Source organism: Lycium barbarum, chromosome 3, assembly GCF_019175385.1.
Source record: "Lycium barbarum isolate Lr01 chromosome 3, ASM1917538v2, whole genome shotgun sequence".
In the NCBI taxonomy this organism is placed as follows: Eukaryota; Viridiplantae; Streptophyta; class Magnoliopsida; order Solanales; family Solanaceae; genus Lycium; species Lycium barbarum.
The window spans coordinates 12,647,785-12,661,918 of NC_083339.1; the positions used below are offsets into that span (position 1 = coordinate 12,647,785).

Sequence of the window (14,134 nt, forward strand, 5' to 3'; positions counted from 1 at the left end):
ACAAATATGTGTATTCTTTGGCACCACTCCAAAGTTTGTTCTACAACAACAGTTGGACTAACCAAAGATAGCTTACAATCAACCTTTCACTTTTCTCTTGAATTCATTATCCTTTTAATTTTTTATTTCACCAAATCAACCAAACATCATGCGAACATCTCTATATATATACGACTTCCATGCACTTCATAGAACAACATCAGCAACAAGTTTGTACAAAAAGAAAAAGCAGAGAGATTTAATTTTCTGTGCAAAAATGGGTGCTATTGGAATATTTCTTATCTCTCTGATTGCTTCATGTCTCCTCCATAGCGTTTCAGCTGCAACCAGACACTACAAATTTGAAGTATGTATATTATTACATAGTTTCTTATTTCATACCGCACGATTTAAAATACATAGTTTCTTATTTCATATCGCTCGATTTAACTTTTATGGGCCGACATTATAAAATTTTATATTAGGGTGAATTTTGATATGTTACCAGCTTTAATATTATTTTCTAGCTAGGCTACTCTTTACTTGTTATTATCAATTACTTTTACACAAATGTGTATCTTTTAGACTATCCGAGTGTGTTAAAATTCTTTTACTAATCACTTTATCATTTTGTGTTTAGAATTAGCATGACTTACAATACCGTATTGTCCTTCTCATATTGCAGATAAAGTTGCAAAATGTGACAAGACTATGCCACACTAAGAGTATTGTTACAGTTAATGGACAATTCCCTGGACCTCGCATTGTAGCAAGGGAAGGAGATCGTCTTGAAATTGAGGTGATCAATAATGTCCAAAACAACATCTCCATCCACTGGTAAGTAAAAACTTCCTACTTCTAAGAATATTAATTAACTTTAACTTAGAATTTCCGCGAAGCTGAATGATATTTTTGTCCTCTTACCAATAGGCATGGAATTCGACAAATTCGTAGTGGATGGGCAGATGGACCAGCATATATAACACAATGTCCCATTCAAACTGGCCAGAGATATGTGTATAATTTCACTATAATTGGCCAAAGAGGAACTTTTTGGTGGCATGCACATATTTCATGGTTGAGATCAACTGTCTATGGTCCTATTATCATTCTTCCAAAGAAAAATACTCCTTATCCATTTGCCAAACCCTACAAAGAAGTTCCCATCGTCTTTGGTAATAAGTCATTATTTATTGAGCTAGTTGAAATGATTAATGCAAATATAAGAAATTATTACAATAATATTGGTGAACTGATTAATGCAAATATATGTTACAGGAGAATGGTTCAATACAGACACTGAAGCTATAATTGCCCAAGCTTTGCAAACAGGTGGAGGTCCTAATGTTTCTGATGCCTATACTATCAATGGACTTCCTGGCCCGTTGTATAATTGCTCAAGCAAAGGTAGTAAACATTTATTTTTTGTATAGTTAGAATGATATTGTCCAATATTCCTTCATCCCTTCCAAGATAATTGACACAATATAGATTGCACAAAAGAATGTTAACACTTTTGGATGTTCTTTATACAGATACTTTTAAGCTGAAGGTGAAGCCTGGAAAAACTTACCTTCTTCGATTGATCAATGCTGCCCTTAATGATGATCTTTTCTTCAGCATTGCAAATCACACTCTCCGAATTATCGATGCTGACGGAGTTTATATTAAGCCCTTTGAAACAAATACACTTATTATTACACCGGGACAAACCTATAATGTTCTTCTCAATACTAAAACTTATTTTCCTAATGCCACATTTTACATGACTGCTCGGCCATATGTTACAGGTCCTGGCACATTTGACAACTCTACAGTTGCTGGAATTTTAGAGTATGAATCAGAATCAAAACACCATTTGAAAAATCTACCACTTTTTAAGCCATTACTACCAGCTCTCAATGACACAAATTTTGTCACCAATTTTACAAGTAGATTAAGAAGTCTCGCGACTCCTCAATTCCCTGCTAATGTACCTCTAAACGTCAATAAACGTTTGTTTTTCACAGTAGGTCTTGGAACAAGTCCTTGTAATCAAAACAAAACTTGCCAAGGACCTAATGGCACAAAATTCTCAGCTTCAATCAATAATGTGTCACTTATACTACCTACAACTGCACTTCTCCAATCTCATTTCTTTGGGAAATCCAAAGGTGTATACAAGCCTGATTTTCCTTATAGTCCTGTACATTGGTTTAACTACACTGGGAACCCTCCAAATAACACCCTAGTTAACAATGATACAAAACTCATGGTTTTACCATTTAACACTAGTGTGGAGCTAGTAATGCAAGACACAAGCATTCTTGGTGCTGAAAGTCATCCTCTTCATCTTCACGGATTCAACTTCTTTGTTGTTGGTCAAGGGTTTGGGAATTTTGACCCTAATAAGGATCCATCAAATTTCAACCTTGTTGACCCTATTGAGAGGAACACCGTGGGTGTCCCTTCTGGCGGTTGGGTTGCTATTCGATTTCATGCCGATAATCCAGGTAACTTAAGAATTTGCATTTGAATGTTTTCTAATATCGTTCATTCACAAGTCTAATAGCTAGCTTAACAAAGTGGATACTATATAAACTACAAGCATCTATTCATAAAAGAACAAGATAGAAAAGTTATCATATAGTCTACAGGAGTGGAATTACATTACATGAAGAGGGTTTAATTGAAACATTCGTTAGAATTATACTATACATGAAATAGTGTAAAAAAGATCTTACAAATGTGTGGTACAAAGCAGAAAAATGAATTGATTTACCATTGAGTACAAGACCGTAAATAGATGACTATGAGCTGTGTGCTTAAAGTCAACTACAGCTAGAAGACATGTCAATCTCGCTGCAAACAAAACCTTTGACTTTGACTATGAAAAACTCAAAATAAGCACACAGTATATAGTTTAAAGCTTCTTATATAGAACCTACACTTTTGACTTACTGGAACCTTCAATGTATGTGGCTAACAAGTTTTATCGTGTTGTAGTGTCAAGTCTACGTGTGGAGTTATTGTATTTTTAATCTCCTTGTTAGAATTCCTGACTCTCCCAATAATGATATTAATTGTCATTGTTTGTCACCAGGAGTATGGTTTATGCATTGTCACCTGGAAGTTCACACAAGTTGGGGATTGAGGATGGCATGGTTGATTCTTGATGGAAAACTTCCAAATCAAAAGTTGCCTCCTCCACCAATGGACCTTCCCAAGTGTTGAGAAATTAATTTCGTGCAATTTGTACCTCTCAATTTTTTTCTCGATTGTTGATGCTTGTTTTGGTTTTGTAAGTTGGTGGATATCCTTTGTATTTCCTTTTCTTATCCGTTTGTGTATGTTCTTTTTAGTTGATTGTGTAAGAGAGGGTTGAGATTTTTTGTAAATTCAAAACTCTGAGATATTTGGAATTAATAATGAGAGAATTAGGGTTTGCCTGAATTTCTTACTTTATTTAGGTTCTACCATAATTGTGTTTTGTTCCAAAAATGTTTTCTTGGTGGAAAAGATCTCATCCATATTCGAATAATCCTTTCTTGGAGGAAAAATTTCGGAATTCTATAAGTTGAAGATCCCTCTCTTACATAAAAATATAATAGCATCCACAATGTAGTCATTAAAGAGTCTTGTTTAGGGGATATTATTCTCTCAATAGGTTATGATATTCTATATTAGTTCACTTGACCAAATTATATTATAATATTATGTCTTTTTAGTATATTTTCTTTGTCGTCTGATTTATCGTCGCTCAAGGTTTGTAATTATTAGCTTCCGCATGACGCCCTGACTATTTCGATCCCAACACATCTTCCTTTTGAATTATCTTAATATTTCTTGCATCCAAAGTAATTGACATTTTTCTCTTTAATCCCTCCATCCCAAAATAAGTTTTGTTTTAGCTCCTTTCATGCCTATTAAGAAAAATAATAAATACAATATAAAGTTTACTAAGTTACCCCTATTTATTAGACGTTTCTTGAGAACTGAGCACAATTAAGTAGCTAGAAGCAATTAATATTTTTTAGCTTGAATTCCTAAAGCGACACTTATTTTGGACAAAATCTTTTTGTTAAAGTCACACTTATTTTGTGACGGAGGGATTAAAACACGTGAGAATGATGCGTAAATTTATAAGTGCATTTATAATTGTTTTTGTAAAAAAAATCATAGGATATTGGCGGAATTTATTTGTTAATTTGTTTCGTTGACTGTCCCTCCTCAAGAACATACCCTAGTGATTAAGCGAGCACAATCCGAATGTGTTATGAGTCCAAAACTCAGGTAATCTTGTAAAAAGGGAAAGAGAACTAAACAAGACGAAGAGGTCGAGCAATTAATAATTTTATTAAAATTAAATTGGACAAGCCAATACCGCCTTTCCTAGTCAGTAGTGCTGGTCAGAATTGTCTAAGTTCTTCAACAGTACTTAGGTTAAGAATAAACCAACATAACCCCAAGAAAATTTATATTGAGTTTTTGTCACAAGAAAAAATAAGGTCATGCACCTCTTATTCACCTTCAATTTCACTACAGTCAACAAACCACATTAATTTTCCATCAGCTTCGCCTATATACAAGGGAAAAGAACATAAGTAGACAAAAATATAAAAATATTTACATACTAGTAACATGTAAATGCAATGAACATTTCATAGCAGTTTAATTAAGAGTTCTATCGTAACACGATTTCCTATATATAAGGAAACCCACTACACGTGAAGGCTGAAGTGACAATAATAATTCTAGGACTTTATCTACCTATTATTTCCTGGGGATTCTATATTCCTGTAACTGCTTTGTCACAATATTTTCTATTTTTTATTTTATAAACTAATTATATTATGTATATTACTTATATAATTTTGTTATATGAAGTATAATAAGTTGTATACGTAGATATTATTGGTATAATTGTATTGCACCCTTTAGAATAAATTATCTATACCTTTCATAAATTGATTATATGTTATATAATAATATTATATATGTAGTATAACTTTATTATAAGTTGTATAATAAATTATATTTCGTATATTATAGGTATTATCTTGTATATATGGATGATCAATGTGATTGGAGTTTAAAGTCATCAAACTTTCATATGTCAAATATATTCAAAGTTACTGACTTTAACGATGTTCGTATTGGCACAATTTTTTCCTAACCTTGGACTCTGTGACTTGAGCCAACCAAGAAGGGAAAATGAAAGAATGGAGGGATGAGTAAATAACAGATGGAGGACATATACTGGTTGAAAAATTAGAGATAAGTGAAAAATATAGATGTTAATAGTTAAGGAAGAGAGAGAAATGATGAGTTTATCCCTTAAAATGAGAGATAAAGAATAAAAATATGGATGTCATTGAATCCCTGATTTAGGGGATATTCCTTTTCATAACATACTTTTTTTTTAATATGTAGAAATGTAATAAACAGTGTTCTTTTTGAAGAATTTAAAAAGTTATGTCATTTATGTGCTTAGTTCTAATACTATGACTTATGGTGTAATTTTCTCTATATACAAATCAATTCATACTAGGTTGAGTTGTGTTGTAACTTAGCCCATACCACATATTACGGAGAAATCCAAGTTTAACGTTGTTTAAAACATAACCAACATTTGCAAGGTATTTAAAATATAGCCACTTTTTCATGATTCGAGAGACACACTACTATTTCCTTTCTGCAACTCTCTCCGTTCACTTTACTTGTTCATTGTATTAAAAATAAGTTTTCACTTATACTTGTCCACTTTAGCATATCAAGAGAAAGACAAACTTTTTTTCTTGTTTTCCCATAACATTAGTTACTCATTTCCATATCATTTTTCAAGCAAAGTCTATTGAGACTATACACCAATTACTATGGATACTATGATAAAATTAATTCTTCATTTATTAATTCTTAAGAGGCGTGCAAAGTCAAAAGTGGACAAGTAACAGTGAACGGGTGGAATACATTAAGAATATTTAGTACTCCGTGATTGAGATAAATGAAGAATTAAGCATGTCGTTCATCTGGACCTTCTGGTGCTAGACTATCTAGTTGTGTATGTTATTAAACTAGGAGAAAGAGCAATTGTAGAGTTCTAATAAAGGACCAAAAAGATGAAAAACCTTTGAACAAATTAAATCACTGCACATAATTGAGAGAGGGAGAGAATTTTGTTCAATATTCACAATCCGTGACCGAATGTCCTGATGAACTGAAGATGATGAAAGAAACTAACAGAATTAACAAATTTGAACAAATTATTGAAACTTCAGAACTAATTTTTTTCGAATTTCACTATTCCAAATTTGACCGAATGTCCTAAGGTTTGAACTGTATAGTTCGTTCTTCGGGCCTATGTCCTGAATTTCAAACTTCAAGTTTCCTGAAGTTCAATTGTTAGTTCATGTGGGTATTCACTTTATTATGCGCTTCTCAATCTAGTGTATGTACAACATTAGAAAGAGAATGTCTATTAAGAACTAATATTAATCACATCAAATAGGTTAAACTTATAATAATGATATACTTTACGATTATTCTTGTTCCGGTAATTGAAAATTTTCGATTATACCAATTTTTTTTTTTGAAGAATCTCAAACAAAATTTGCTTGTTTAGTTAATTACATAAAGCTTAGAGTTAAATAATATTATATCCATATAGGTAAGTTATTGCCTCATTGAGTTCATTTTCATTGGAAATTTTAAAAAAATTGCAGATAACTAAAAACAAAGTAAATTACATATCAATGAACATCAAAGTTGTTAATAGGTACACAGTAAATTTCTTTTTGTTTTTCTTTTGCCTTTATTATTTTTATTCGAGTATCATTTATTCTTTGAAATTTGTTGAGGACGCTAGGCTTGGAAAGACAAACATAAATTCAATAATGTAATATCTTATATAATGATTTTTGCTCCTTGCTAATTATGGCTTCTCTTCTTGTTTGGCCTTCCATGATAAGTATCACTCAACAACTATATGAAATGCAAAGTGTAACGACCTGTTAGGTTGTTTTGGCTATTTTGATATTTTTAACCCTGTTGACACTTTCCTAGCTTCAATAGAGTATATTCGACTCGTGCGGAGGGTTGGCGCGATTCCCGAGGCAATCGGGTGTGATTTGAATGAGAAAATGGAGTTTTTGAGATTTCTTAAGTGTTGGGTTGACCAAAGTCAACATCAGGGGTTAATGGGTCTTTTTGTTAATTTTGTCAATTTCAATAGGTCCAGAATGTTGATTATGACTTCATAGAGTAGTTGGTTCAGTTCCCGAGGGACTCGGCGTTATTTTGGTCATTTACTTGGAAAACTAGTTTTAAGGCATTTGGGGTTGACCGGGTCAATGACCTCTTTTGGAAATTCCGAGTGCAAGGGTGAGTTCGTAGCGTGTTTTTAAGCTAAGGCACATATTTGGTTTGTATCTGGGAGGTTCTGGATGAGTATCGAGTTGATAGAGCGAAAAACCAGAATTTTTTTGCTTTCAATTTCTGGTGTCCTTCGCATTCGCGAAGAAGGCATCGCGTTCTCGAGCTGTGATGGACCCAGAAGGGTCGCGTTCGCGAGACTCGTCTCACATTCGCGTTGAGCAAATGAGGCGTGGGCCGGGTTGACTAGCCATCACGTTTGTGATGGTTTGGTCGCATTTGCGAAGCATTAGGCCGGGTCAGCTCTCGCGTTCGCGAGGCTCTGTCGCAAACGCGAAGAGTAAAATATACCTGGGCAGATTTTAAAATCCCAAATCGTGGTTTGACTCCTCATTCTCATATTTCTCATTTGGAGGCTCGGTTTTGGGAGATTTTACAAGGTTCATCTATTGGGTAAGATCCTAACCCTCCTTTTATGATTATTTCATTAATTAGTAGTGTTTCCTATTGTAGAAATCATGATTTCAGAGTAGAGAATTGGGGTTATTGAACCTTAGGCTTGAAATGGGAGATTCTTCAATTAAGCATGAATTTTAGATGAATTTCATTCATTTTTGAGATATAGACTCTATAAGTCACGGTAGACTAATTTTGGACTGAATTTCCTATTTTGCCCTTCATGGCTCGGAATCCTATTTTGGGTGACTTTTGGGTTTGGATTAATAGTATGCCAAAATGGGTATCTTTGAATTCGTATGACTACCTAGAATAATAATTTGACCTTATTGAACCTGATATTCCAACAAAATTATGAATTTGATCTTTGGGGTTTAGAACGGGGTTTTTGGGTTGACTTTCTAAGACCAAATCTTCTATAAGGTGTTGACACCTAATTTTTGACCTCCCGTAATTTATTTTAATTACTCAGAATTTTTGTATGATAAACAGAGTGGACCATGCATTTTTAGAGGTCAAAATGATTTATAAAATTATTTAGGTTAATATTTTGCCATTCTTATTTGGTAAAATAATTTCTATAATATTCTAAATCATTTAGGAATTAATTGGCATATTTTACAACAATTATGAGTTATTTGCTAGATTTAACCAAAGAGAAAGCAATTTTAAATAATTTTTATTTGATTGTTCAAATTGCCAAAAAATCAATTAGCAAATATTTTATTCCATTTAATCCCAGAAATTTGATTAAGTAAAAGAATTGGCCATTTTACCCCTCAATCCTTAATTATGTATATTTAATGTGCATTTGCATAAATTGGTAGGATTGATTGTTATATCCCATTTAAACGAGTTAAATTGAGTACAACATATTGGTGATTGCTATTTTGTTTATTTTAAGGAGTCGCCACCTAATTAGTTTATTGGTGAATTAGGACACCTAAATATTAACTAAGGCAGAGTTAAACTAAACTTCCGTTAATAGTCTGCTTAATTAGCGTGATTCTAGGTAAAGGTTCTAGATTATCCTAAAGGGAAGGGGTTAGGCATCCTTTAGAATCCGTTAACTACGATTATCCGGTCAAACTTAGGTTAATTAATTAAAGTGGAAGATGCAAATATGACATTTAAATTTTAAGAAGACAATTTGTAAATGTTGCTAAAGTTTTAAAGAAAAATATAATAATGTCATTTAAATAAGATTTACAGAAAATATAATAATTTGCATAAAAGGAGACTTTAAATGCTATTTAAAAATAAGACTTATAAATGTTGTTAAGGCTTTAAATGAAAATATAATAACGCTATTTAACATAAAGACTTGTAGAAAATATAATAATTTGTATAAGAAGAGATTTTAAATGCTATTTAACATAAGACTTATAAATATTGCTAAGACTTTACATGAAAATACAACAATGTTATTTAAAATAAGACTTACAGAAAATAATTTTGCATATGAGTGAAAGAGAATGCAGGTTTATGCAACGTTTTATAAATGTTTGAAATAACTCCAAAGGTGAGGTACTAATTGATTTTTGAAGTTTTGGGATATAGACAGGATGTGAGTTTCTTTCTCCCTTTTTTTTCGTTATCTCTTATTAATTATGCTTAATTAAAAACGCGTGATTAAATCAAATTGGAAATACTTAAATATATATTTTGCATATCCACGGTATTTCAAATCTTTAAGATGATAAAGAAACGAAAAACTAATTCTCTAATTCAAAGCACGTGTTCTCGTTATTGAAAATCAATGATTCTAGTAAAGATAAATATTATAAATAACGTAAATAACGTAAATAATTTTCAGATAAATATTATAGATAACGTAAATAATTTTAAGATAAAAAATTATAGATAATATAAATGATGTTAATATAAAAATGAAGCCTATGGAATTAACTATTAGTTTTCCCTTTAAATTAACTACCCATTATACTAAGACTAACCCACTAATTTTACTAGAATTCATCTAAGTTAAGAAAAACAAAATGTTAGTCATACAATACAAATTAAAGGCACAAAAAATAAAAATAGAGGAGCAAATAAGTTAAATGGGCTCAGCCCATTTTTAAGACTACTATGATCATGCTGCTGTTGGGCTTCGGCCCAGCAAATTTTCATTATATAGCTGCGGACTGTTCCTGTCTATTGGGCCTTGGCCCAGAATTTTGTTTTCTATTTTTTTTTTTTGTTGCGGACAGGGGCTGGACAGAGAATGACTCGGGAAGATTTCGTTGGGCTTTTAGCCCAACACCGAATGCGGAAGAAGAGCGAGTCCCTCGGACTCGTATGCGGTGGTCATGCAAAAAAAAATGAAAGGAAAAGGATTAGAATATAATCAAATGAATAAGGTCAAACACGTAAAATATACACTCAAAACAGATCAGTAGATTGTGTATATTCTGTGTATATTTCAGGGAAAAGGAAGCAAGCCAACTCAACCAAGGTAATCAACGTGATATGTATATAGTCAATGATCCAAGAGGGGATAAGATTAACACACCATACTAAGGGTAAAACCAGTTTGAAATAATTGAACTTCAGTTAGGCATGAGGAAACAAATAGTAAATGCACATTCACATGGCAATCAACAAAGTACGATACAATGCAAAGCAACAGAGAGATCAAAACTTCTATGGCTATGATACCAATGAAAAATCGGTGAGATATTAGGACCACAAACACAGAGAGGGTATTTGTAATTTAGAAAAAAGAAAAACATAGAGTTCCCGTTAATCTTGTTGGGATTTGGCAGTGCCATTTAAATTCTATAGGAACCTACTGGAGATTAAATAGGCTTTATCCTCGTGTCAACTCCAAATGCTCGTCAAAACAAGTTATTGAATTACATGAATGTTATACCCTATTTTAACCTAAGTCAAAATAGTTTACAACATCCCGGTAATTCCGAGGTTATTTAAAGTTAAGGAGTCGCCACCTAATTAATTGTGGTGAATTAGGACACCTAAGGTTAATTAAAGTAATTATCTAAAGTTGATTTTATTTTAAAGTCTACGAAACCGAAAGATTCTAGGTAAGGGTTCAACTAACTTAGAGGGAAGGTATTAGGCATTCTCTAAATTCCATTAATAATGGTTAACCAACCGGACTCAAATTAATTAGGCTAAGAATGTAGATGTAATATTTTATAATATTTAAGAAAATATCTTGTAAGTGTTGCCAAGGTTATAGTGGAAATATAAATATGATATTTTAAAATAAGGCTTATAGAAAAGATAATATTCTTTTGCATAAAAGACTTTAGTTATAAGTAAACTAAAAAAAAATGCGGGATTGTACGATGTTTTGTAAATATTTGAAACAACTTAATAACTAAATGTTAATTGATTTTAACAGTTATATATATATATATATATATATATATATATATATATATATATAAATGACTAGATAAGATAGATAGATGGTTAATGCAAAAAATAATTTTATAAGAAGAACTCTTTCTTTGGTTAATTCAGGCACTTGGCAAAAATGAAAGTTTCTAAACATTGAAAACTTATTTCTTTTCGAAGATGCGCTAAAATATTTTGCGAAATGAATTAGAATGTGTCTATTATTATACCGAAATAATGTCCCATTAACCCCGCTAAATTAGATGTTCTAAGGTAGCTAAAACAAATCACATACAAACACAAAATAATTAAACAAACCAAAGTATGTTTTAAAACAATAGCGGCCTTTCTCGTCCCCTCCCTCCTTTTCTTTTCGTTCAAATTATTTCTAGGAGAGGAAGAGGAGCAAATTGAGAAATGAATGAAGATCTCGGGTTTCCTGTTTTTCTGTTCAAAAATGTACGATAGACATGGAGGGAAATGCGCATTCAAAGTCCAATGGTCGCCTAGTCTCAAAATAAGACTGTTCGGACAGTGAGTCTGTGTGAAGACTCCGTTTCGCTCCGAAGTGTACATGTAACAGAAAAGATAAAGATTAGTGACAAGGAAATTTACCCGAGGATATTCATGGTTTTAAATGCACGCATAACATGAATTTAACATGAACACACAGTTACTGATTTATTTTTGGCTAATTCTCGTGACACAACAAAGAAGCAGCGAAGAGGCCAAGGAAAACAAAATTTAATGGATGCCTCTGTTGCTATATGTACAAGGGCCACAACACTGCATAGAAATAAATCACTACTGGTCTAGCTTTTCTCAAAGTCTTAATCAAACCTTTTGCAATTTTCCAAAACCAACGGTATTCAGCCATGCCAAAACAGACGGTACATCTAACAAACTATAAAAGCCCAGTGGATAAACTTTCTTTATCTGATCAAAATGGCTAAACATGCGATAGAAAAGGAAGGGAAACAAAATCCTTGCAACTAGCCACCCAAGAAATAAAGCTACTCCTATTGCAGACATAAAGCCTAGTGTTCTTTTGAGCAGCACATGAGCAGTTGAGTTGTCTCTTTTTTTTTTACTAATCAAGTAATAGTTAAGTGAACTTTTTATACAGAAAGAAAAATCGTTAAGTGAGAAAGTAGAAAAAACAAAAATCTGCCACCTTTAGTTGCAGCTGGTGGGTTCTACAAACTATTGACACGAGTGAAATCCAATAAACAACTGAACACAAGCTAAAAAATAAAAACAGCTTTTAGCATCATTCTGGTCTTCACAAACAGCAATTTCCTGCCTCTAGTATCGATACAACTTCGAACTTCCTAACAGTTCCGACGTAAGTTGCAACAAAAGAAGGAAAACAGCAAGAATATTCTCGACAAGAGTCTCAATAGTTACTTTATAATTTCAGCTTGGGACTACAAAATCAATAATATCAGAATAACTAAACTTAAGAGTCCAGGAACAATAAAGTTCATAAGATGGAAATTTTGCCATTAGCCATTTAGAGTATTAGATTTGCTTACAGGAAGAAAGTTGTACATGATGACATTCTATATGTACCAAATTCAAACACATTTATTTAGCCACACCTTAACTGGACAACTGTTGGACAGAGGCAGGGAAGGAGATCTTAGTAAAGGAATGGATTTGCAGGTAAACAAAATAGGCCTTGAAAAAGTTTGAACTTAGGACTTAACATTACTTAGTTAAAACAACTTTTAAGAGGGATGCTGAACTGCTTCTTACACGAAAACAAGAAGACAAGAATCAGGATGTTATCAAATACCTAACTCTCTAATCCGAACCGAAAGCATCGAGTAATTCTTATTAATTTATAATTAAACTAAATCTCAAAGCAAACAAACCAAACTCAATCTTATGCAAGAACGCATTCTTGCGCTTCAAATAAATTTACCAATCAACAGACTAATAACTTTACGGACTAGTAACAACAACGATATGAAAACAGGGCTAAAAAAGAATGCGGGAAAAGATTTGAAGATATGATTCAAATAGAACCTAGTCTATACTTTGAGTTAGTCCTCTTAAACTAGTTCATTCTTTTTTTGAACAGACCAAGGGTAACAAAGCTGTAAAGGGCTCATATTTCGCAAGTTCGATGAAAAGAGAAATAAGCTCAATAAAGGCACAACGATATATGCATTCACATGAAATCGAAACAAAGCTATAACTAACTCCTATTCCGATTGAGATTAGACGACTAAACCTTAACTAACATTCTGGAACCTATACAAAACGAACTAAAATTATTAAACACAAAGAACAGAACTGAAGCAAAAGGAGAAGGAGAGCTATTGACCTTTTGTTGGTGCAGTGAACGGGGTGTCGAGGGTCGCGAATCTACTCTCGTTAGGAACAGATTGGAACTCGACACAAATGAGCTCCAAAATCGTTGTCACGGCTAAAGTCCACCCAAACAGAACAGAACGTTTAAACGATCTTAGAGTTTAGAGTAGTAATCCAAAAATGGAAAAAATGCAAAAATGTATTAAGGATTTCTGATTTAAAATGTTCAAGACCAGATTCTTAAAAAGAGGAAAACTCAAGACTTTTGTGAGAGAAAATATTCGTGTATCACTAATCCGTCCTTTTTGATGAATTGAACCAGATACTTAAAAAAAAACAGAGAATAGGGATTCGTATCCTTTTTTTCGGCTGAGAGCTTAAAGGTGTATTTATAGGTGGAACAAAGTGCTAGGGTTAACGATTTGGGGGGATTTGAAGTTGAAATCCTTTCAAATCCGAACATTAGAGTTTGTACAAGATTGTTTGCTTGTGATCCTTTTCCGTGACTTTCTGAAAAGCAAAAGATTTCATGGAAATGGAAAGGCACGGTCTGAGTTGGAGAGAAAAGCTTGGTTTTTCGCTTAAAATAGAAGAAGAGAGCAGTGTTGCACGAAAATGGAGTGGTAAGGTCTGTTCATGGTGAAAGAGGGACTGACCTTTGCTGAAA

At 32.8% G+C, this 14,134-nt stretch overlaps 1 protein-coding gene across 1 annotated transcript; it reads left to right on the forward strand.

Annotated features, from left to right (window-relative positions):
* The first annotated feature begins 201 nt into the window (after nt 1-201).
* Nucleotides 202-3,411, forward strand: LOC132630411 (laccase-17-like). The gene is made up of 6 exons (XM_060345991.1): nt 202-346; nt 665-816; nt 910-1,154; nt 1,258-1,386; nt 1,515-2,471; nt 3,062-3,411. Exons 1-6 carry the CDS (start codon nt 257-259, stop codon nt 3,190-3,192), a joined length of 1,704 nt encoding a protein of 567 aa, XP_060201974.1. The 5' UTR covers nt 202-256; the 3' UTR covers nt 3,193-3,411.
* The last annotated feature ends 10,723 nt before the right edge of the window (nt 3,412-14,134 follow it).

Bases quoted from the DNA above. Each gene is read 5' to 3' on its own strand.
- LOC132630411 (XM_060345991.1), top strand. From the start codon at position 257: ATGGGTGCTATTGGAATATTTCTTATCTCTCTGATTGCTTCATGTCTC. The intron at 1,155-1,257 runs GTAATAAGTCAT...TATATGTTACAG, and splicing joins AGAAGTTCCCATCGTCTTTG to GAGAATGGTTCAATACAGAC. The intron at 1,387-1,514 runs GTAGTAAACATT...TTCTTTATACAG, and splicing joins GTATAATTGCTCAAGCAAAG to ATACTTTTAAGCTGAAGGTG.